At 35.3% G+C, this 25,181-nt stretch overlaps 4 protein-coding genes and 1 long non-coding RNA gene across 17 annotated transcripts; 4 read left to right on the plus strand and 1 right to left on the minus strand.

Annotated features, from left to right (window-relative positions):
• The first annotated feature begins 907 nt into the window (after window positions 1-907).
• coro (protein coronin) lies at window positions 908-6,040 on the plus strand. 5 transcript variants are annotated; one of them, XM_069130397.1, is made up of 6 exons: window positions 908-1,007; window positions 2,570-2,778; window positions 2,936-3,417; window positions 4,478-4,856; window positions 4,939-5,184; window positions 5,244-6,040. In XM_069130397.1, exons 2-6 carry the CDS (start codon window positions 2,581-2,583, stop codon window positions 5,421-5,423), a joined length of 1,485 nt encoding a protein of 494 aa, XP_068986498.1. In that variant the 5' UTR covers window positions 908-1,007; window positions 2,570-2,580; the 3' UTR covers window positions 5,424-6,040. The 5 variants fall into 5 exon arrangements, with proteins under 5 accessions (XP_068986498.1, XP_068986499.1, XP_068986500.1 ...); XM_069130398.1 differs by having other exon boundaries at window positions 910-1,007; window positions 2,573-2,778; XM_069130399.1 differs by lacking the exon at window positions 908-1,007 and adding an exon at window positions 1,015-1,127 and having other exon boundaries at window positions 2,573-2,778.
• Window positions 6,041-6,243: 203 nt separating this feature from the next.
• On the plus strand, window positions 6,244-15,219 carry Gpo1 (glycerophosphate oxidase 1). Of its 4 annotated transcripts, none has more exons than XM_069130392.1 (13): window positions 6,244-6,403; window positions 6,568-6,706; window positions 9,018-9,146; window positions 10,785-10,941; window positions 11,014-11,236; window positions 11,318-11,481; window positions 11,554-11,666; window positions 11,759-11,952; window positions 12,045-12,433; window positions 12,507-12,757; window positions 12,832-13,179; window positions 13,419-13,520; window positions 14,055-15,219. In XM_069130392.1, exons 3-13 carry the CDS (start codon window positions 9,060-9,062, stop codon window positions 14,187-14,189), a joined length of 2,163 nt encoding a protein of 720 aa, XP_068986493.1. In that variant the 5' UTR covers window positions 6,244-6,403; window positions 6,568-6,706; window positions 9,018-9,059; the 3' UTR covers window positions 14,190-15,219. The 4 variants fall into 4 exon arrangements, with proteins under 4 accessions (XP_068986493.1, XP_068986495.1, XP_068986494.1 ...); XM_069130394.1 differs by lacking the exon at window positions 6,568-6,706 and adding an exon at window positions 13,270-13,368; XM_069130393.1 differs by lacking the exons at window positions 6,568-6,706; window positions 13,419-13,520 and adding an exon at window positions 13,270-13,368.
• Window positions 14,880-16,381, minus strand: LOC138188516 (uncharacterized). The gene is made up of 2 exons (XR_011175521.1): window positions 16,002-16,381; window positions 14,880-15,813 (listed from the first exon to the last, which is right to left on the minus strand). It is a non-coding gene; the product is annotated as an uncharacterized LOC138188516 (long non-coding RNA).
• A 265-nt stretch (window positions 16,382-16,646) lies between these two features.
• On the plus strand, window positions 16,647-21,889 carry LOC138187975 (transcription factor Sp4). Of its 6 annotated transcripts, none has more exons than XM_069129301.1 (12): window positions 16,647-16,786; window positions 17,375-17,630; window positions 18,132-18,329; window positions 18,415-18,729; window positions 18,807-19,212; window positions 19,285-19,469; window positions 19,551-19,640; window positions 19,709-19,999; window positions 20,086-20,323; window positions 20,411-20,888; window positions 20,961-21,255; window positions 21,373-21,887. In XM_069129301.1, the coding sequence occupies exons 3-12, from the start codon at window positions 18,294-18,296 to the stop codon at window positions 21,535-21,537; spliced, it is 2,499 nt and encodes an 832-aa protein (XP_068985402.1). In that variant the 5' UTR covers window positions 16,647-16,786; window positions 17,375-17,630; window positions 18,132-18,293; the 3' UTR covers window positions 21,538-21,887. The 6 variants fall into 6 exon arrangements, with proteins under 6 accessions (XP_068985402.1, XP_068985405.1, XP_068985399.1 ...); XM_069129304.1 differs by having other exon boundaries at window positions 16,649-17,154; window positions 19,718-19,999; window positions 21,373-21,889; XM_069129298.1 differs by having other exon boundaries at window positions 16,650-17,154.
• A 619-nt stretch (window positions 21,890-22,508) lies between these two features.
• LOC138187923 (WAS/WASL-interacting protein family member 1) lies at window positions 22,509-25,143 on the plus strand. Its single transcript, XM_069129207.1, has 5 exons — window positions 22,509-22,833; window positions 23,005-23,293; window positions 23,354-23,646; window positions 23,708-24,353; window positions 24,829-25,143. The coding sequence occupies exons 2-5, from the start codon at window positions 23,140-23,142 to the stop codon at window positions 24,915-24,917; spliced, it is 1,182 nt and encodes a 393-aa protein (XP_068985308.1). The 5' UTR covers window positions 22,509-22,833; window positions 23,005-23,139; the 3' UTR covers window positions 24,918-25,143.
• Window positions 25,144-25,181: the final 38 nt, after the last annotated feature.

Genomic DNA, 25,181 nt, shown 5'->3' on the forward strand with positions numbered 1-25,181 from the left:
CAAAATGTGATAGTTTCCTTCCCTGTCTTAAAGAATTTATTATTAAGATTCTTAATACAGGATTGCCCAGAAAATAATAAGAATAGGCCAAATCCATATTCATTTCGTATGATATGTATCATAGAAGCGTGAAATGATTGGATTCAGTATATCGTACTTGCAACGGCATGGTCATAAGGCAATACAGTTTCGCTACGAATTAATCATCCATTTAATTTATCAAAAGAAAAGATTAATCATTACTCATTTTAAATGAAACGCGGAAGAAAACGATGTTTTTCGATGAACTATCCGTGATGATCATTCAATATGAAAAGGTGTAAATCTGGCTTAAGAACGTACAGTGGCACGCAAAAATATTTGAGCACTTATCACAGAATCTTTTTGTGGATATATTACCTTCATTATACGAAACTTTTTGAAATTTTGTTAATACTGTAATGAGACATGATTATCGTGATTATAATAACAAAGTTTAAAACCAATTCGAAAATGTATATAGAAGTTACATAACGTTTATTGAAAACATATATTTATATAAAAACTAGTATACAGCATGAATAGTAAGTTTTAAACATACAATTAAGGCTGAAGATGGTTTGACTATATATTGTGGCTTATTACCAGACTACGAATTTTTATACAAATTCATATTTTTCAGAATATAATAAGAAAAGTAGGACCTCATTAGAAAATTATTTTACCTACTAAGTATTATAGAAAGCACTATACTTTATATATTTTGCCGTATTTCGTACATTCTGTGCAATTGCAGTTTCAAATTTCCTGTAAATGCATAAAAATCCAGCTTAATGGTAATGTATCAATGACAATGTAAAAAATCAATGTGCAGGAGACTCAAAAGTTTAAATATTACGCGCCGTGAGGCGCCATATTGCGTTTAGAAGCGCGCGCATCCATCATCCTCATTAGCGCGTGAGATTTGGGGGTGGGGAGAGTTCTTTTCCAAAAGCGTGCATCGGCTGTCATCGGAAAAAAATTTCTCGGTGAGGATTCTTTTTACACACGTACTCTGAAAAAAATTATCTAGGCACGATAAGTTCGTCGCGTTCACGGAAAGATCGGACGATTTTCTCTACCTCGTGTATATGTAACCCGCTTAATTCGTACGTATACAAGTGTTACAAACAAAAAAACAAGGGGGGTGAGACAAGAAACTAATCATAGAAAATATTTCACAAGTATACAGATTTATAACTGATAATGTGACAGAAGAAGTAGCTTCGGGGGTAGGTATTCACAGGAGCAGGGTGCGCACTTCCAAATAAGGTGCTCTCAAATGATCCAGTCGTTCGTGTCAATAGCGCTACTACGTGGTCGTTCACTGAATTACAACGTTATTGCTAGTCGGCGGGAACGTTGAAATTCCTCCGAGTGTTGATCGAATTAAAAAAAGAGTATTCGTCATCCGATGAATGCAGCTCTGCATTCTTATCTGTAAAATACGATAATGTAATAGTTAATCGTGAGTCGTAGTTGCGCGTGAATATCTCTGTTGCGTATGTGCATGTGGCGTATACAAACACGTGGTAGATTAGATACAGTTAGCGCGAGAGAATAGCAGTCGGCGTCAACCCGTTGACGATAGCAGAACGATTAATCGGGACGTTGAAATTATTCCGTTATTTAGCTTTCTATTAGCACGTATATAGAAAATCAGTTTTTAGTTCAAGTTGTTTTAATTGATAAGATTTTCGTTTGTTTCGTCGAACGTACCGGGGTGAGATAAAAGAACGACATTCAGAGGGAATGATAGATGTATTTCTTTAAATAGTCGAAGGTAAATCGCACTTGTAATTGTGGTTTTGCTCGCATCTGTAAAACAATTCTGCTCTACTTATCTCGCTCTTAAGTTGAACACAGATAATCTGATTTCTAATATGTTAATTTTTTTCACGAAGGATATTTCATTGGAGCACGAACGGAGAATACAATTGACCTAAATGCGTTCTCCAGCAGTGGGGAAATTTCGATACTCCCCCGGGTTGCTCCTCGATATTGGCATAACGTCAAAAATCACGATATCCGCGAATTTAGTGATCAAACGTTTGTCCAAAAATATCGAAATAACGAAGCATTTGGATTGCAATCCATGCCTTAGACGGGACCGGACGGAGTACAGTAATGTAAATTCAGGAACGCTATGACGATCGGTGTGAATCATCGTCGCATAAAAGCAGCGGCCGGTTTATTTCGGGTGGATCAGATCTATTTTTCGTTTGATCAATTATGGTCTATCAAATATTTCCGAGATATCCGTGATAATTGGCAGCCCTGAGGTCGAGAAGACTGGGGGAGAAACATTAAACTTATAAACAGTAAAAAGTCGGGATTCGAAAAATATTCTTATTTCAGTCGCGCTCATTTCAACACGTCAAGGGTGGGGAATCTATTTATAAAACGGGGATGGTCCACGCGACGCCCACGTTGGCGGTGGACACGTAACAATAATTTATTAAAATAATCATAATAACCGCACACGGCAAAGTACCATCCTTATTCTTTAGGTTAATCATTGTTCCCTTCGCTTTTTGTTTGTCACCGAAAGTAGGTGCAGATATGTCTTTCCGTGTGGTGCGCAGCAGCAAGTTCCGCCACGTGTACGGGACGGCTTTAAAACGTGAACAATGTTACGATAATATAAGGGTATCGAAGTCCTCATGGGATTCAACCTTTTGCGCCGTGAATCCAAAATTTCTCGCTATCATCGTAGAATCTGCAGGCGGTGGTGCTTTCATAGTCTTACCGCATAACAAAGTAAGTTTCACCCTCGATCTCTCTGTCATTTTCGTTTTTTTTTTCAATTTCAAGTTAAGCACTGTACTAGCATATTATTTATTATTTCATTAGATATTTAGCAAGTAATTCTCACGTTAATTTTATTATTTTATATTTTATCTTTGTATTATTATAGGTAGGTCGAATACCAGCAGATTATCCTTTAGTCGGTGGACATAAAGGTCCTGTATTAGACATTGCATGGTGTCCTCATAATGATAATATCATAGCATCAGGTTCCGAAGATTGCGTAGTTAAAGTATGGCAAATACCTGATGGTGGTATTTCTAGGACATTAACCGAATCTGTGGTAGATCTCCAGCTGCATCAGCGCAGAGTTGGCCTTGTATTATGGCACCCTACAGCATTGAACATATTGCTCACAGCTGGATCTGACAATCTTGTATTGATCTGGAATGTAGGCACAGGAGAAGCCATAGTACGAATAGATTGTCATCCAGATATGATTTATTCTGCATGTTGGAATTGGGATGGTTCCAGAGTAGTTACTACTTGTAAAGATAAAAAGATTCGAATTTTGGATCCAAGAACTGGAGAGATATTAGAAGAAGCCATTGCACACGAAGGTAGTAAAGCAACTCGTGCAATCTTTCTTAGGTATGTAAATTTCTTTCCAGTAGGTATTTATCAATGTGGATAAGCCCTTTTAGCTTTTAATTATACATATATTTAATCACAAATATTTCTACCATTGTGCACATAAAAACCAATAAGTTTCAAATAAATGTTACCGAAATATGTATTTAGGAATAATGAATACCTTGATTATGCAAAACACTATCAACATATCTTCCACATTAAATAATCATCAAACAATATACATCCGCCTTTTTACACAATAAATGTAAAGATAAATGTGATGTTTATCTCAAAACAGACTATGTTTATAGCAGGCTATAGTATCTTTTAATGACATGTGATTGATACTTCTATTTGCTCGTTAAGAATACATTTATTTTTTATTATCACATGGTCTTTCCAATTTGTGTAGTGCGAGATTTGGTATTTTTTAATGGAAAACTTGAAGATTGAAAATGCAACTCGTCAGGGGGATGTCAGCTTAATAAATGCAAATATCAAGGTGTCCACTGTGTAGTATCCGCATAAAAGTTTCAGTAAGTATCGTATATATATCATTTAAAATATAACATTTCGTATATGTTGGCAAACAAGTACAGAATACAGTGAAATAACTACGCTAATATCTAAAAAATCATTAATGCAGTTTTGAATGCTGGTAATATCTGTTTCGAAAAACGGACAGATCGATTCAGGTATATATATTTTACAAAATTCAGTGACAGAGCTGGTGCACTGATCTCTGCTTAAAATACAAGTTGAAATAATTTGTTGGGCAAACAACACTATTTCTTAATAATCATTTTATTTGTTTCATGTTATTTCACACGTGTGTATTTAATACAAAAGACACAGTTTTCAAATGTTGTAACAAGGTGGATGTTATTCAGTTTTGATGATTAACTTGAATAAGATTATTCAAAAAGCAATGAAAGTAAATTATTAAATTAGAGAAGGATATCATATTTAAACATATATTTTATTGATTTGTATATTTTTGTAGGATCTTATATTTGTATCTATGAATATATAAATATAAAACTGTATCCACAAAGATGTGTGTTTAATGTGTTTTCAGGGGAGGCTTGATATTTACCACAGGTTTCAGTAAAATGTCTGAGAGGCAATATTCTCTACGTGCTCCAGATATGTTAGGTGAACCTATAGTTATGGTCGAATTGGATACAAGTAATGGAGTTATGTTTCCTTTGTACGATTCCGACACGAATTTAGTGTATTTATGTGGGAAGGGTGATTCTGTGATTCGATATTTCGAAATTACCCCTGAACCTCCCTTTGTTCATTATATCAATACGTTTCAAACTCCTGATCCTCAACGAGGTATAGGAATGATGCCAAAACGAGGCTGTGATGTTAATAGCTGTGAAATAACTAGATTTTACCGGCTCAACAACTCAGGCTTTTGCCAGGTTATCTCTATGACTGTACCAAGAAAGGTACAATTCATACACATTCTGAATACCGAATAAATAAGCGTTTTTCTTTTTAATCGTTTTAATATCGTTTATTTGTTTCCAGTCAGAATTATTTCAAGAAGATTTGTATCCCGATACCCCCGGCGACACTGCTGCGATTTCTGCCGAAGAGTGGGAAAATGGAACCGATGCAGATCCCATACTGATCTCTCTGAGGGACGGTTATCAACCCTCAGTAGCCAAAAACGAATTGAAAGTACATAAAAAGTCAAACATATTGAGCAAAGGAGCAAAAGTTGCCTCCTCGAATTCTGCACAAAATACTACACAAGCATCGGCAGGCATTACTGTACGTCACTCGTAACTTTATTCTTGACGAAATTGTTGATATGGTTGTTTGTTTTACAGGAAGAACGTTTAAAAGAATTTATGGAGGAAATGCGAAAATTAAAAGCGGTGATTGTGAAACATGAGGGTAGGATACGGGTGCTTGAGTCCGCGGTTGCTCTTCAAATGAAAGAAGATGAGAGAAAAGACAAGTCATCTTCACCCACTGATAGAGAAGTACTTGCATCTGACGAAGTGTAATTTTTAGCTCACGTTTTGGGCTCAAGAGGATAATACGAAAAGAAAGAAAACATAATTAATTGTGTAATAAAAATGATCATATATTTTGATATAACAATTTGTGTAAATAGTAGGTATTAGCTACGCTGTGTGTTTTGATCTTTTTGCAATGATTTTTGCTATTTATTGTACATCCATTCATCATACATCCTGTGCATTTGTACTATGTTTACATCTCTTATTTTGTTAGATCATAGTCAACATGTGAATTCACTTGTTACTAGCATTAAGATTTCGGATGTTATTTTATGTCTAATTAATACACAAGACTTTTATGTATATTCAACCCTATAACTGTTCAGGATGAAACGAGTGTCTATCGTTTATAGAGATAAATCGCTGTAAAATAATGAAAAATTATTTTATTTCTGGTATGAATAATATATAATTCATATGTAAGTTATGCTACATAAGATAACCAAGATAAAAAAATCACTATTTTACGAACTTTTGCGAGTAACAAATAATAAGGAACTGAGTATTTTTGACTAATCTGTTTTTTGACATCGTGAAAGGAAATCATTTGTTTTGTATAAAACAAAATGTGAATATAAAACAATATAATTGATTGAGAAAAATTTTATATATCTTTGAATGAAGAAATCCATTATTCTAATGTAAAAGTATATTATGTCTTTTTCAGGATTTAATCTTTCTATCCACAGACGAAAAGAAGCGAATAAACTGATTTACATTTTATTAGGCGCGCCATTCAATAGATAGAAAAATGTTCGAAAGATGTCGCTGAGGCAGTCAGTTTACATCTTTATTAAGTGTCGTTTGATCGTTCACTATGGTTCATTCGCTCGCGCGAGTCAGTGAAATGTGTACCGGCATCCTCGTTGAATATGTCTATCGTTAATTTTTAGTTTCATATATCGCACTCACCACCACTGTGCGCGAGTGTTTTCAAGTTCTCATAGCTGTCAATTTGTTTCACAGTAAGTAGCGTTATCAGTAATGTCACAAATGTCAATTGCTACTACAGCAAAGAACATTCTATGAACTATTGCATATAGATAATAAATCATTCATTTTCATACTAAATTATTTTACATTTTTTAATGAAGAGATAAGGTGATGTTAATTATGAATTTTTTTATAGAAATCCTTATAAACTAACTCCTATGATCACTGAAGTTTTAATTAGAAGAAGGTGGTGATACGTTGAGGTCGATTTATGTAACTAAAGAATGGATTGTTTACGAGATTTCATTCATTCATCCATATTGAAATAAGAGAAAGTTAGTGAATATTTTTTTTTTCCCACTCATAATATTGTGATGTATATCTGTATTGTATAATGAGTACAGTTACAATACAAATACTGATGACATTCCAAATCATTTGGCACGAGATTTGGGTGCTATTTTAAAACGTAGCTTTACGACATCGGTCTCTACATTTGCATTATCGTAATATACGCGTACTTTAATATTTATAAAAATTATGGAAATGTTATGACTCCGTTTGCTTTGAGAAGAACAATAGCATAGGATTCAACTAGTGTTGACTAGTTTCATCCAATCCAATCAGTTTCTCCATTTTCATAAGATATTTCGCATATGTTATATCTCGATGCATCTGACATTCATAAAAAAAAAGAGAAATAGAAAGGAAACTGTGAATATTAGAATTTGCTGATTAATACTGCTTATGTAATTCCACGTGTTTTAGGGGACTGTCAAGGTCTCATAGTGAATAGCATAACGTAAATTATTTTTTTGATACTTGAAAGACGAGTAACTCTGTGATTAGACAAGTGCCAATTATATGTAATGATTTCATATTTTCTATTTGCTCTTACTTTTTTATTTGAATTACCTTAATTCATGAATTAAGACGAACACGTCACCCGATAAAAAATAGTGCGTCAGAGTCACGTGCATCTTACTATGTATCATATTTCAATTAAATATATCAGTTACTTTTATTGGTTAATAGTTATATTAGTATAATATAACATATATATATATATATAACATAATAACCCGAACATATGTACAAAAATTATTAATAAAAATTTGAAGAGAAGAAGTAATTAAACTGTCGATAGTATAGGGAATGATTATGCCTTATTTGCGTCAATGTTTTTTATTACTATTTAAAATAATCGCTATATTTATTACCAGAAAGTAGAAACGCGTTTTTCTTTACCTAATACATAATATATCTTTGAAACGTGTAATCATAATGCATCTTGCTAAAAATCGGTTAATATGTCGTAGTACTTTTTGAAAAAAAATTCCTGACATTCGAAGTTTTAACAAAATCGTAGACAACCAACCAGTGATTTTAATAAACCTTGCGTATTACATCGCGTTATACTACGTTTACATAGTAACTACATATATTCCGTATTCATTATCAATCACGTATTTTATAACTGATAATTCAACAGAAACCGTTGAATGTATGCAATAGATTTATCAAGACGGATTTCCTCACTCAGTAAGAGTGAGTTCTAGCCGGTTAATTATAGCACCACTATCAAGTAATTCACTTTGCACCCATGGCTCTTAATCACTAGACTAAAGTCTATTACATCATTGTATACGTAAGTAAGACAGTGTAGGTACGATGTCTCGTATGAGACATCAGTATATCACATGATCCGATGCAAAAGAAATAAAGAATCGGTATGTCACGTTTAATCAGGACAAAAATATTCCGGGATAACTGCCAATAAACATTTTTAAAACTTAAATCTTTGCAAAGAAACCAACGAACTATGTAACTCTATGCTTTCATAGCTGTATCAATACCTAAAATCATTGTACATTACATTGCTTTTTACATAAAACACATAAAAATGATCAAACTCAAATTTTGATTTGTAAACAATTAGGTTAAATCCTCATCGATAACATTCTTGTCGTATCCCTTCTTAATACAGTAGAATCTCGTTTATTCGAACGAACAGGAGGACAAGGCTGTTCCGATAATAGAAGTTCACTGTCCACTAAGTAGCTATTCTCTCCATCTCTTCTTATTAGTTGAAACATATTAGGATTGAAGTGTTACAATTTCAACCGTTCCTCCTTTGACATATAGAATTTATTTTGAATAAAAATAAATAATTGCATGTATTAATATACTCATAAGAATAAGTGTTTGTACGTATTACGAAATAGTACGAGATTATGCTTGATCATAGTTCGGATAGTGAAAGCTTAGTATTAATTTGTTCGAATAACCAAAATTCCACTGTATTTGTTTCCTTGTTACTGTCGTTCAAATTGCACCTGTTGATGTATTGCCAAAAAATCTGGATGGTGATTCACTAAATAGATCAGGGGCATTAATCGTCCGAAAGATTATATCTTCAGTTTTATAGCTATCAATTCGATTTATCTTATCATTTATCTTATCATTGTATAACGATATTTTTTCCTAATTTAACAAACGCTTATTCGTGTAGAAATTTCGCCGTTTAGCAACCCTTTGTCGTATCTTTCTATAATTATTTTTCTATTCCGTTCTCGTCTTACGTAATTTCTAAACCGCGGTTGACGTGAGCAACAGTAATACAAGCGTATTTTCGTTTATTTCCAGATCTTTCCGAAAGGGTTGTTCCATCATAACAGACGTAATAAAATGGCATCGCTAAAGCTATTAGTAGGTGGTGCAAGTGCCATCGGTGCTAGTGCTCTTACTTCTTATCTGTTAATGACCGATAATACCGTAAGTATAATCAACTTTATTAGATCGTGAATGTTTATGCAAATTCATGCTAAAAATTCATATTGGAAGAATGGAACCTAGACAAAAATTTGTTGCACTTTCTACGTATTATCTGATCATCTCATAAGTAATGCTGACGTTACTTTTCATATACTAGATGAGAATAAAAAATTACTAATTGGCAAAGTTAATCAATAATTAATTTTTCAAATTAAATATAAATAATTAAGTTTCAATTGCAATTTTAGAAAACTATTGCCTTAAACTTAGCTCTCAGAAAAGCTGAGAATTATTTATATGGCATGTCCCAATATATTGAATATTTTACTTTGCATATTATGTTCTCGCTATTTCATTCTTTATTTGCTGGTTATGATTTCTTCTTTGTAAAAGCTAATCGTGCAAGGGATATGGAATTTTCCGTTTGGAACTCACTCGTGGGATTATGTTAAAAATCGCAGGAACAAAGGCAGTGAGATATCAGCGAAGATGGATTTGTTGGACCCTTTTTATATACCAGAAAATTTTTTAGTCATTTCTTATTGTTCTTTGCAATCAAACGTATTAACAATTTTGATTATCGCTCTTGAATCTTTTTTTCTTTCTCGTTTCCTGAGAATGTACAGCGTTTAAAAGAAATGCTATTTAAGTGCAAATATCGAAAGAGGCCAGCATCATCATCGCAATAAAATTTCAATTGTTTATTGCATTTTTCAGTTTGACTTATAGTTTAACGAAAGCTATTAGTAACTATAATTTACGCTGGCAGTCAAGGCTGTAGTGTTTCGTGTCACCAAGTTACCAAGTTAGCAGTCACGTGGATACCAAAATTTCACTGCTGCAAAGGTCTGTGCCAGGCCAGGACGAGCTATCAGGAATGCTCGTCTATTTTGATACACGATTGTTTTTCGAAGCTATGGCCCGTCTGAATATAGGATTATTTCATTTTGATTTGACAATATATAAACAAAAGTTAAGGAAAATAAAAATAAAAACCAACGTAAAATTTTTTATTTATTGTATGGAAATGTAAGCACGAGACCGATATTTATCAAACTTGATTATACCCGACAAATCAAATTGATACAGTGACACGAATCGCGATCGCAATTGATTCTATCACGAGGTGACTAAAGTTGATTATGTCCAAGACGACACTGGTATAGGGTCGTCTATTACGATAATTGCCCCATGCTCCTATACGATGATAAGCGAAGAATAGCTTCAATCTGTACTAATAAATACGCGGGGAATGCTCTTTTGTTTTGAATGACCCGCTCTATCTTCAACTGTTTTATCGACTAGTATCGTGTCATTTATGAAAACTGATTTATAAATAGATGAATTTTATGAAATTTTATATTTTTATGCATATAATTAAAGAAATAGAATTTAGATAGAAATTTGTTTCATCCACTAAATATGATAATAAGTGCTCTACTTTAAATATTTTACATATTTTTGCATACTACATATATGTATTTCGTAGATTTCTGGAATCTTAAATTTTCCCAAAAATGTGTAAACATCAGAAATTTATTTATAATCAAAATGATCAAATAAAAATATTAATCTCGGAGGACGTATTGTGTAAAATTAGTTGTAGTTCGCTTGATACAATATTCCTTTATTTATTAGGTACACGCGGATGTACAGAAATCACGACCATCGAAAAGACCTTTGCCAACCAGGGAAGAACAAGTGAAGGCGTTAAAGAATCACGAAGAGTACGATGTTCTTATCGTCGGTGGTGGTGCGACTGGAGCTGGATGTGCGTTAGATGCATGTACACGAGGTAATGCAACTTTAAATAAATAAAAAACCTTAGATAGTTATCTATTAATCATATGCTATTTTTAATTTCCAGGTTTGAAGACGGCATTAATCGAGGCAGATGATTTTGCTTCTGGTACATCCTCTAGGAGTACTAAGCTTATTCATGGAGGAGTCCGTTACTTACAGAAGGCTATATTACAACTGGATGTGGAACAATACAGAATGGTCAAAGAAGCTTTGCATGAACGAGCGTCTATGTTACACAGCGCACCTCATTTGGCTCATCCTCTGCCTATCATGTTGCCTGTTTACACGTATGTTATGATGTTTATTACTTAATTGTTTTTACCTGTTCGATATGAAATCAATAATCAAAATCCACTTATCTTCAACAGGTGGTGGCAAATTCCCTACTACTGGTTTGGTATAAAAATGTATGATCTTGTTGCTGGAGGCAAGACAGTTAGACCATCGTACTTTCTCAGCAAGAGGGATGCGCTAGAATTGTTTCCCATGCTGAAAGGAGATAAACTCACAGGAGCTATTGTTTACTATGATGGTATTTCTATTGTGCTATTCTTTATCAACTCTTTCAAGCATGCTGTAATTTCATATTGCTTTGATGTAACAGGTCAACAGGATGATGCCAGAATGAATTTGGCAGTTGCACTAACTGCCTCACGACATGGTGCCACGGTCGTAAATCATGTTAAAGTTGTTAATCTCTTGAAAGGCCTCGATAAGGTATTGGCATCAATATTATCTGATTATACATATGTAATAAGAGCCATGTGAAGATAGATTGTTTATCGGAATAAAATTTTTTCTGCACGAAGGATGGTAATCGAGTCCTTACTGGAGCTCGAGTGAAAGACGAACTTACGGGTGAACAATGGGATGTAAAGGCAAAGGCAATAATAAACGCAACGGGGCCTTTCACCGACCATATCAGAAAAATGGATGACCAGAACGTTAAAGAAATCTGCTGTCCCTCTTCTGGTGTTCATATTGTTCTTCCAGGCTATTACAGGTGAATAACTGAATAGATTATAAAACTTGAACTTGGGAAGCATGGTTAAGAAAAACATACATTAATTATATGTATTAATTTCATTTTTATAGCCCCGATCAGATGGGTTTATTGGATCCATCAACGAGTGACGGCCGAGTGATCTTTTTCTTACCCTGGCAGAAACAAACGATCGCAGGAACGACTGATTTACCCTGCGAAATAACGCATAATCCGCGACCCACTGAGGATGAAATCATGTTCATTTTACGTGAAGTGAAGAACTACCTCAATCCGGACGTTGAAGTTCGTCGAGGAGATGTCTTGTCCGCTTGGAGCGGAATTAGACCTCTTGTCTCCGATCCAAACAAACCAAATACCCAGTCCCTTGCGAGAAATCACATTGTACATGTCAGTCCCACGAAACTTATCACGATAGCTGGAGGAAAATGGACAACGTACAGAGCGATGGCTGAGGAAACTATCGATACAGCTATCAAGGGTATAGTACATGATGTATATGTACGATAGAGATTTGTTAAGTTTTATTTTTAATTTTTATATTATTTGTTAAGCCTGCAATTTAAAGCCTGAAAGACCCTGTCAAACAAATGGTTTTCTCCTCGAGGGAGCTCATGGTTGGAGTCCAACAATGTACATCAGATTAGTACAAGATTTTGGCTTGGAATGTGAGGTTGCGCAACATATGGCCAAGAGTTATGGAGACCGTGCATTTGCTGTAGCAAAAATGGCTTCCCTTACTGGTAAAAGGTGGCCAATTATAGGCAAAAAGATTCATCCTGAATTCCCATATATCGACGCTGAGGTAAATACTATCAATCATTATTTTTTATGTATCTTTCTTTATTCATTATAATAATTAATCGCTATTAATTTTAGATTCGATATGGAGTTCGTGAATACGCGAGAACAGCAATTGATATGATTGCAAGACGATTGAGATTAGCCTTCTTAAACGTCCAAGCAGCACAAGAAGCTCTTCCGGTAATTATCGACATTATGGGAGAAGAATTACATTGGACACCGGAGGAAAAGAAAAGACAGCATAAAGAGGCTAGTGACTTCCTCGCTAATGAAATGGGACAAATGGTTAATCGCGCGTCTCGTGACAAAATTCCTATCAACCTCACGAAGGAAGAAATTCAGTTGTATATTAAACGTTTTGGAATCATCGATAAAGACAACAAAGGCTATGTTTCCATTAACGACATCAGACGGGGACTTAAGGTTTGCATAAAACATAGTATTAATTTTATGTTAAATTTATTTTTTTATTTTCTTTTTGTTTTCATTATACGTGTAATTGTCGATGTACAGGTACTTGGCATAAAACTGAAAGAAGATGAGATGCACACTTTGCTCAATGAAATTGATCTCAATTACAATGGGCAAATGGAGTTACAAGATTATCTGCAGGTAAATCGTAAAGCATATATTTAATTGAAACATTTGTTTACCATTCGCAGTTGTTTGGTGACAAGGAAGTGCCTGGTGAAGAGCTTCATGAAATACTACGCGAAATCGACACTAATATGAATGGTCAGGTCGAGTTGGACGAATATCTTCAGGTCTGTGAAAGCTCGCACGCACGGATTTGTCGTATAGTCTTGCAGCCGCTTTCAAATTTCTTTTTTTCTCAAATTTCTTTTGTTGCATTATTTTACATATATATTTACATATCTTTTAACATTACTTAGGACTAGTTCAGTTTTAACAAAAAAAAAAAAAAAATAATCGCACAAAAGATCTGTTGGATAACGATAGATACCAATAACATTTGTATTCCTTTATTTTATCATAATTTCTCGTAACAAATTTTTTAATATTCTCTTTTTTGTTGCACGAATAGTTTAGACCTGATTACATATTAATAGATTACAATAATCTAATCTAATCAAAGTGTGTCTTGTTCTGATGTTGTGACTACAATATTTCTATGAATATTCGAACCTCTCTACTTCTTTTACTTCTTTCTTTCAACATATTTTAGTATCATGCTGCTCTTGTGCCAAACTATGAAACTGTGATTATCACCAAGTTCATGGAACCAGGTTTCTTCTCGTTTCGAATTTTTAAAACTAATTTTTCTCAATTTGACGCAGATGATGTCGGCCATTAAATCTGGACACGTGGCATATTCACGTTTTGCAAGGATGGCAGAGATGGAAGAGGCGCAACACGAGAAAGATATGCTGAAGAAACAGATCAGTGTAGAGAGATCAGGCGGTGGACTGTAGGAGGTTCATTTTCTGTGGCATTGTACAATTTTCTGCACGCTTCTAAAAGCAATTTACACGTTCAAAACGCAGTTCTACGACGAATTCATTATGACAGAATCATTGTTCACTCTGAACTTCAATTGTAGCCCACTCTAGTACAAATACTCTAGGATTACTACTTTGTAGACCTATTTATCTTTTTTCGTACTTTATACAACGACTTTCTACCTTCGTTGCAGTTAGCTTGCAAGCTCAAAATGATCGAGATGAAGATAAGAGGGAAGATTTTAAGCGCGTAAATGTACATTAATTACGGCTGCGCTGAATCTTAACTATTTTAACGATCAACTTCGGAAAAAGGACACGACCATAACAAGAATTTCAATTTTAATATGTAAATATTTTTATGTACAGTGTTTCAGTTTTCATTAAGGAATAGAACAGATATGTTCTAATCTGTATATAACTCTTTAAATGCATCAATATGATTAAGAAACGTATTTATGACTAGGTATATCATTGTATACTGAGTTGGTACAATTTTTAGAAAATTATATACTTACACGAACGTCGAGCATTTTAAATGCCATAATCATTGAACGTATGCTTTCATAATTACAAAAAGTTGATGTTACAGAAAATAAATTCTAGTTTAACGCAATTAGAAAATGCAGTTTGGTATAAAGAAATACATGATGTTATTCTAAGTTTGTTACTTTAGACTTGCTGTAACAAAATCGTCAAGCATGTATTGTGAATAATTCCCTGTTTAGGTACACATTACATGTGACATAATCATACACGCCATTGGATTGTAAGCTCGATATTATTTTTAGAATTCTTGAAGAAGAATTTATTTATAAATTACGTTAATTGCTAATATATATTAGTAAACAGTCTATATGTAGATTATCTGATTACTTAAATGTAACTACTTATTTAATTTATTGTTACTAACATCATGCAATTACAACATACGGTTGATGTTAGAGATTAATTTATTTCACTTGTCATTACCATTGACTTAATAAAAGCCATATTGGACTTATTTTACATCTCAGTCCTTCCAGATAAATATGTTATTTTTTGTCATGTCAAATGTATACCACTTCTATATAATATCCATTCCTTTTTATTTAATTAAACCTCATCAATATTTCCAGGTACCTACCTGAAAAATTCCTATTGCTATGCACCAGATAAATTCTAATGAAATAAATAGATTAACCATGAGTTCCAAAAAAAGTACAAAATATAAAAAAATATTGGTAAATTCATAACCTCAAATTGGAGCAGTATGAGATTATATACTTTTTGTTAAGTAAATTATTTTTATATCGTTCTGTATTCTGTATATTATCAATCCCTTCCTATCGAACTAAATGTAATCGATATTTTTATACACCTTGCTGAAAAATTGCTGTTCCTATGTACGAAGTACCCACTTTTTAACGAAATCAATACGTGAATTGAGTCCTTAAAAAAAGTGTAGAAAATACATATGATTGATCGAAAATCATTGATAGATTCATAGCCTCCAATTGAAGTAGCTTGCAGGATTGGATCGCATAGAAATACAACTTATGATGGGCATTCGAATTTCATTGTCAGTTTTGAGATGATTCAATGTTTTTTAAGAATGCTGAAATTCGAAGTGATTCGAATATCATTCAATACTTCAAAACTCTTGGAAATCGTTCGCGTAGATGCATTTCCAATATCTCAAACTTTCTAGATTATCTTTAATATTTTATACCAATGTATGTATTTGGATTAAAATATTCAAAATGCTGTCAAATATTGACTACACGTTAAGCTTTTAAAACTTACAAGAGTTGCAGAACTTTCAAGATTTCCAAGACTTTCAAGGTCCAGAACTTTCATAAGTTTTAGGGTATCGAATCGTATTCGAACTGATTTGAATTTTCGCCACATTCAGATATTCTTGAAATGCTTGAGACAACCCATCACTACTTCCAATTAAAGTAGCCTTCAGGATTGAATCACATTCAACACATAACCTACTCGGCCACTCCATACATGGCCAACTAAAGCAAGAGAGATTCGTTTCGTGAAGCTTGTTTCTGATTATGAAAAGAAGGGCGGCGGCATAGCGAGGGAGTACTAACAGCTCCTCCCTTCTCCCTATAAACGTCGGCATCAGGCAATCAGTAGCGTTCTATAATGTGATAGAGTAAGAAGGAGAGAGAGTGAGTTTGCTCTATAACAACGATATGCCGATGTTCGCGACCCTGCTCAAGCGTGGCCCTGACCGGGGGTATTGGTAAAAAGAGGGGAAGGAAGGCCAGAGAAAGTAGGAGGTGTGCATCGTTTATCCCTCTTCGACGGGGTGGGCGTCCGACGGTTTCTGCGTACGCCCCTGTCTAACGAACCTCTGCTCGGTGCCAACTATCACGAATAACCAACGACCAATCAGAGCTTTGATCCTCGCACTTGGCGTACGGCGACGTTGCCACCTTGTGTACCGCCCCACGGCGAAAGTAGTCCTCTCATAGCGGTATTCGTAGCCCTGTTTTCGCGAGGGACGGCCGACCAACACGTTGCGAGTCTACGTGCACATGTTGAAATCACGTTGAAATCAAATCGTGCGCAAGGTGATACGAAACCAGCGTAAGATTGTTCCTTCGTCGGAAATTCTCGGTTATAGAGTATCCGCTAGGTAATTTTTTCGTCGATCATCAGAAAGAAAAAGAAGAACATTGGCTTGTCCTATATCTGTACTTTTGGCGGCAACTTTGAACATAGCGTCAATCTTCTGGTGTTACCAAGGAAATTAGTTGAACCATCGTGGCAAAGAATTCGTAGTTGAATCTCGTTTGATTGTATTTCTTTTTGTAAAAAAAACGTTTCCACTATAACAGAGAGTGTATCGACCAAAGAAGGAGGACGTAGATCGTCGACCGCGATCGCTTCGAGAATAGTGTGCGCGCGCGTACCACGCAACGCTTGAGTATGCACGTCGGTGTATAGATGCATACATGGAAATGCATTTCTAAAACAGCGAATATATATATATATATATATATATATATATATATATATATATATATATATATATATACATATATATATATATGGCGAATATATGCATTACTTTACATAACACAATATTATTGTACTGTATTTATTTTTCTGTTCATTATCAACTTCTTTGTAATCTACAATATTGTAAAATCTTTTAGGTTGAAGTTTAGTTATTCGTGGTGTTCTATTATGGCCGTCTCAGGGACAGCTACCGGGCCGAACAGATGAAACAGGAAGCGTAGCGAGCACGGAAGGCTTATCATCCTGGTTTTTAAGGAAAAAATCGAGTGGCGGGAGTACATAGTGGACGTTTCTGCGGAGGAGCCACGTGCTGTTCGCGAGTTAGGTGGAGTCCCATGTGCAAAGTGGGTGGAGGCTGCATCGTGAGGCTGCCTTCCCCGTTATCGCGTGTAGGTGAGTGTGTTGGTGAGGCGGACAGTCGACAAACGACCGAGTGGGCGGGTGTGACGACATACAGTGCGCCTCTGTGTCGGTGGTTATGCGCGTCCTTGCCACGGTGGGCAATATTTCGAGCGGCTGCGGGTGGGGCGGCAGGAACAGGGGCGTAGAGAGGCGGTCCTCGATTGGGTTCTCGAGGAGTGCTCTCTGGCCTTCTTTGTCTTCGGAGAGTGGTCTTCGCACGTGTCGATATCGTTTAAGTCGTTCGTGTCTCTTGCTCATTCGACGCTACGGCTTTATTCGCATCATTTTTACTTCATTTTCGTTCAATCGCGATGTACCTGAGTCGCAAGTATCGTTTACTTTAACTCGAAATAAAAGAAAAAGAAAAACGGAGCCAGATGCGGTGTTCAAGTGGCAGGGTAGTTACGATTGTAGCTAAGTCGGTGGAGATTCATACCTTAAGTAGTTATAAAGTAAAATAGAGCGGGTTTAACCAACTAATGAATTTTTTAGATTAAACGCTCTTCCAGCGGGTGTTTCCGCGTACCACGGACTAAATAGTCAGTCCTGTTTGGTATAGTCAAGAATGGATTCCTAGCATAAGGGTAATCTGCATAAATTTGGCGTTGACGACGACCTTGTTTGTGTTAAGAATATACTACACATATATTTATCATGAAACGAAGCGTGGATGGGAGAAGTATCAGTCAGGTGAAACGATTGAGAAATTTGATTTAATTATTTCTATAGAAATAAAGTATGCAGAAATGAGAGGAGTGTTGAAATTATTTGACAGGAGGAGATCGAAGATCATGATCTCTTACAAACACAGCAGCAGCAGCAGCAGGATGAAGCTGAACAGCAACAACAGCAATTGGAACAGCAAACTGCCCAACCTCAAATTCGTTTCTTAACCACAAATGCAGCAGTTTTGCAGCAATTGCAGCAGCAACAAGATGTTCAACAACAAGCACAGCAACAACAGCAGCCACAAGTCATTACTTTGCAACAATTGCAAAATTTTGTGCCTTTACAGACTCAGCAACCGCAGCATGATCAACAAAGAGCACAAACCATTTCTGTACAATCTTTGCCTCAACAATTCTTGCAGGTGAGAAATGCTTTTAGAAGAATATTAAATGGTTTGCTTCTTTTCTTTCTTCTTTTAAGATGTAAAAATTACTTCAGGGTGCTCAGTTGATCAGTACTCAGGCTCAAGCTGCGCTTCAGCAACAGCAACAACAGTCTCAACAACAGCAAACACAGCAACAATCGCAGCAACAGCAACAACCGCAACAACAACTCAGTTATAGTGTTATACCACAGATGCAAACCGTTAACATTGATGGCCAAGAAGCACTTTTCATCCCATCCTCAGCTATGTCTGCTGCAGGAGGACATCATCAAAGCCAACCAACAATGCAATTCGCCACTGCTAATGGCCAACAAGTTCAACTTGCTAGCCAGCAAGTACAACTGGCTAATGGTCAGACTATTATTACACCACAGCCAGTTAGTTTGATAAAAGCACCCAGTGTCTTTCCTACTTCTATTATACAGAATATCACTGCGCAAACTGTTCAGTTACCAACAGGTATGTGTTCCGTTGTTATCAGATTACTTTTATAAAAGGTAGCAGATTTCATTAAATATTTTTTATATTTAGGGCAAAGTGTACAAGTTAGACCTCTTCAGTTTCCTATGCAACATGTTCAACAAACTGTGCCTGTGCAAGTACCAGTTACTGCAAGTAATGGACAGACAGTTTATCAAACTGTACATTTTCCAGTTCAAGCATTATCCAGTGTTTTCAATGTGCCTGCCACGCAGATGATACCGCAGATCACACAAGTATGTTGATTACGCGAATACAAATTTTTGTGCGATAAGAATTAGTATACATATATTATTTGAAATAAAATTTATTTGTAGCAAATTCCACAAGTAGCTCAAATAATTACACCTAATGGACAAATTCAGCAAGTCCAGATTGCTAACATACCACAACTTCAAAGCTTACAAGTAAATATAAAAAGAAATAATAAATCATATAACAATGTACGATTTTATTAAAATAATTTTGATATAAGAATCAACAGGTAACACAAGTAGCTCAGCAAGTTGCTCAGCAACAAGCACAGCAAGTAGTGCAACAGCAAGCTCAACCACAGGTTGTACAGTCTGTGCAGCAGCAACAGCAACAGCAGGCGGCACAAGCTCAAGTGCAGCAGCAACAACAGCAACAAGTGCAGCAAGTTGTACAGCAAGTTATACAACAGCAGCAGCAACAACAAGTTCAACAAGCGCAACAACAATCATCCACACCATCTTCAACTGTAGCAACTTGGAGCACAACAGTAACAACTCCAAGCAATGTTCAGGTGAAAGATTGTAGAAGATGTATTAAGAGAGTTAATTATCTTTTATGTCTACAATTAAATGTTTATATTTATTGCATCTTCTATAGGTACTTGGAATCGGTGCACTTGGAAGGCCAATACAGGGAAGCAACAACGTAATTACCACAAAAGATGGACAGAAGATCGATGTACAGACGTTATCAGCATTAGCAAGACCACCAGAGTCAGTCGAGGGTGACATAAAAGTAGCCAGTATTGATGCTAGACAATTAGCTAGCGGCCAAGTTATACATATTCCTGCTGCTCAAACAACACAACCTGCAGTTCAGCCAATTACAATTGCAGGTACATTGACCAATGACTGTTAATTTGAATTTCCTCTATCTATAACTAGGAAAACCATATTAACACTTCAATATGTATATTTTACAGGAACGCAAGCACAACAGCTAACTTTAATTCCTGCATCCGCGTTAGCAAGCTTAACTGCCCAGCAAGGTAACATGATGAGGAGTGTTGGTAACGGCAGTATAATGCAACTTCAACCTGCTGGTGGAATGAACGCGACAAATGGTTTTCTTCAGTCGATACCTGTGCAAAATATTCCAGGTCTAGGTAATGTGCAAGTTATACCTGCAAGTGCTCTTCAGCCCGCCACCGTTCAAACGCTACCTGCAACAGCAGCTGCACCGATTGTTGCTGCTCCAACCGTACAATTAGATTCGAACGATCCGACAAAGTGGCAAATTTTACAAACTCTTCAATCGAATAACGCGTTAACAACGCCTACCCCCACATCACACCAGCATCAAGTAGCTACTGCACCGTCTGCGAATATCGAGACGGATTCTAATAAGCAACATCGTAGAAGGGTTGCTTGCACGTGTCCTAATTGCGGAGATGGTGATAGGTAGGATTTTAAAACTAATCTGTATTTGTTCAAGTTCATAACAATTTTATAAATTGAAATTCATATGAATAGGAATAGAGATATGACTAGAAAACGGCAACATGTATGCCACATAGCGGGTTGTAATAAGGTATATGGAAAGACCAGTCACCTTCGGGCTCATTTGAGGTGGCATACCGGAGAACGACCGTTTGTTTGTAGTTGGATATTTTGTGGTAAGAAATTTACTAGGTCGGATGAGCTTCAGAGGCATCGTAGAACTCACACCGGTGAAAAGAGATTCCAATGTCCTGAGTGTACTAAAAAATTCATGCGATCAGACCATTTGACGAAACATATAAAGACACACACGAAGATTCGGAGTACGGTAAGAAGAGTTGTAATCTGACTGGGATCAGTTCGGTTTAGAGATGAACAAAAAGAATGGAAACCGAAAATGTTGTTGGTCTATTATTATTTTTTCATAGTTTTCTTTCTATTCTAGGAAGCAGCTACTTCAACACAGGAGGGTTCCTCAGATAGTCAATCTTCCACGGAAGAAAAAATTATTATCGCTCTGCATAAGGATACAGAGCAGTCTGATATAGTTATTACTGAACAGATCGATGAAATAAAGCCTGAACCAACGAATCATGTAACAAAGGAATAAAAATAAGAATTATGTTTTTTCCATATGGGATCATTTGCCTGGAAGGTTTAGGAATAAAAAAAGCTGTTGGTTAAAACGTTGGTTGTTATGTTAACAACATCGATGAAAGATTTAAAAATCTAGGTAGTGTTACATTGTTTATGAGAGCTCGCAAAAATTATTGCAATTATATTTTGCGATGCAGCTAAACGAGAGGGGAAACTTTTTACAGGGATTATCGTAATTCAATATAGTATATAATCTATTTTTGTATTGATGGGCGAATTTTGTAAATATGTATAATAATTGTATATTAATTGTAAAAAGAAAGATCTTTTGCACAAAATGAATTTTACACTTATAAACAGTTTTTGATATTATGACTCTCAGATATGTTCAGTCTTTCACCTTAATATAGAAAAATGTTATGCTATGTAGAGACAATAACTGTTGCATCCGATTAATCTTTTCAGGCTATTACTTGGATAAAATCATATACAGAATAAAAACCTAAAAGGTAAGATGTTTCATTGCTTTTATTTATTTGTATAATGGCGAAAGTTTCTCTTTAAGAAAGGAGTCTCATTCTATCACCTATATTTGTATGTTATTATATGCTAATTATATTCCTTATAAATTATACATATGTATATATTGTATTTCAAATATTTCGTATTTCTTTTATATTTTAATGTAACGTATAAAATATTACTTTTTATATAGTAAAAGTCTTATTTTAATACATCTTAATTGATATCTTATTTTTAATCAACTTTAATTTATGGAAATCATTTTGTCGGTTTTTTAATACATTAAGAATTAATATTTTTACTTAACTTCCGGATTGCATAAACGAATAAGGAAACAATTACAATTGGAATGTTTAAAAACGGATATGTGTTTCTATAGTGGAAAGCGAGGCTGCGAATCTCTTCTTGGTAGCCAATGGTAATATAGCTACAAGAGAAAGGTACTGTTCTCATTTCACTGTCATGAGTTTAAGAGCTCCCAGGTGTGGTGTATTCAGGTGTATTCAACTCGACGTATGTATGTTCGATCGAATATGACTCGTCAATGCTATAAACAAATGGTCGACTTTTATCAAGATGTGTATTAATTCAGTTATCTATACGTCTAACGAGTCGATTTTAATTTTTACCCGTAAGAAACATCAGTGCATCTGAATTTTTATCGGCCCTGGAAAAATTTGGAATGTTGTGGATTCTGTTCGTTCATAGTGAATCAGAAACGGATGCAAAGTGCGGTAGTTTCAAAGACAGTTCCTCTGGGGGGATAGAATCGTTTTATCAATTTTAGGTAAATTATTTATAATTTGTCTCATTATACTTACGACATATGTTCCTAAAGTATAAAAATTGCCAATACAAATATAAAATATCGTAGAAAATGTTGAAATTATTTTTTCGCTAACCTAATTGCACTGTTTTCTGTGTAGGAGGTCTAATCTTATCTCAAAATGTGTTTTAGCCATTCTATATGCTACAGTCTACAATTTAATTTGATCATAAGGATCGTGATTCAGATTTATTTAAATTAATCGTTTTATTGTTATAATACGATTTTAACAGAGGTGATAAATACTTTTATAAAAATTGAACAAGGATGCCTGCACCACCTCCACCTCCACCTCCTGTCTTCAACACATCTGGTTCTGGGGTAGCAGATCAGGATAGAAATTTACTTCTTCAGTCAATTAGAGCTGGCAAAACTTTAAAGAAAACTATAACCGTAGATAAAAGTGCACCTGTAGTTAGTGGTAAGTTATAAAGTATGTATATTTTTCAGGCAGCGATACTTATTATTATTATCATTTTAGGTAGAGTTAGAGGTGAATCAGGAAACTCTTCTTCCTTACATAGCAAGGAAAATAGTTCTAATGTAGCAAACAGTGGCATTAGTACAAGTAATGGAGGTCCCATAGGACTAGGTGGATTATTTCCTACTGGTATTCCTAAATTGAAGCCTGTAGGATCTCGGACTTCTGCAGTTGAAAAGAATAATAGTAATGTTAATAATACAAACTTTGGTCAATCGACTGTCCCTAGTATAAAAAGAGGTCCACCGCCAATTCCACCACCAGCCACTCAAAAGCCACAACTATTTGTTCAGGTAAAGATATCTAAAAAATTATATGTTAATATAGATTTGAAGATTTTGTGTCACATTTTAGAAGGCAAACTCAATGCCAGGACAAAGTACTGCAGACTCTAGTTCTAATATGGAAGCACCTAAGGGATTTGGAAAGCCTACTCTTGCTCCCAAACCACCTACCACATCAACATCTGCATTGCACAAACCATCACCACCTCCTAAGAAATTAAACTTAACTGGAGGAAGTGTGTCAAGAGCACAAAGTATGCGATTGCCTAGATCACCTCCTGTACTTGCTCCAACTCCACCTTCCCTTCATCAGTCTCAGGATTGTCTGAACGAGACGCAATCGAGGCCTACGAATCGAATTCTTAAGCCTCCAGTCGCGAAACCTCCTTCTCCACCTACATCTAGATCAAACAATATACCCTCTACAGCAACTAGAGTGGCACCGCCACCTCCTTCTAGAGTAACTGTTAGCGCTCCTTGTATACCACCTCCACCTCCGCCCCTTCCGCATCGTCCAGCTCCTACTCATCAAAGACTGGCCCCGCCGCCGCCACCACCGCCAACACCTCCCACAAGGAGTTCTTCCATGCGCAATGGACAGACGATGAATGCTCTAGATTTAGAGGTTCGGTTCGCGGATATGTTTCATTCTATTGCGAATTTCCCGCCGCCGGAGCAATTTAAGGGGTTTACGAAAGTCTACAGCAGCAGAAATGGTGAGAACGATATATTTAAAAGTCCATCATATTCGTTTTCGAATCATACTATTAGGCGGTATACTGCGGAGTTATTTTTATAAATTTGCATATCTAAAAATATTCATCATTTCTTGCATATGATTTACTGCTGACAATGAGTCACCATGTTATATTCATATATCATAAATCAACTAGTTTGTATTGTTTCTGCTCATGAATAGAAAGTTTATCTCTTTGCATGTACATTTATGTGGCACAAAGTAAAATTAAGTATGAAAAATAAAGCACGTACTTATTTAACTAATTTAATTGTTTATTATATATTACAACACAGCAACTAATACTAGGTGCTTATTTAAATACTTGAGCTAATTGCTTGCATTGCGTGATATGCATCTTCAAGATCCAACTGCATGTTAAAGTAATTACCTGACTATCGAGCGAATTTAAGTTTTGTCAAGAGAAAAATAATAGAAGTATTTGAAAATTCCAGCTGCAAAACAACAAGCTCCTGCGCCACCCATGCAAATGTCTTCTATATCCAATACAATGGTATCATTAAATACTTCATCCGGAGGTTAACTGTGACAATACAGAACCACTTCTTTGGCACATTCAAGTAATTTGTTATATTTATTATGTTATACAACTAGTTTTAATAGTTTTCGAAATATTATTACATTGAAATGAAAGGTTTAGATGAAAGAAAAAGGAAGCGGAATAAAAGTATTAAAACTACTATGTATTATGAAGTATCATGAACATTTTATGTTTATTAAAAATAAAATGTTGATTTTAATGTTTTTAATTTCACAGCTCTACAAATTTCTCGTATAAAATTTTGAT

The sequence above is a fragment of the Bombus flavifrons genome, chromosome 16 (assembly GCF_040668555.2).
Source record: "Bombus flavifrons isolate JBK064 chromosome 16, iyBomFlav1_principal, whole genome shotgun sequence".
NCBI lineage: Eukaryota > Metazoa > Arthropoda > Insecta > Hymenoptera > Apidae > Bombus > Bombus flavifrons.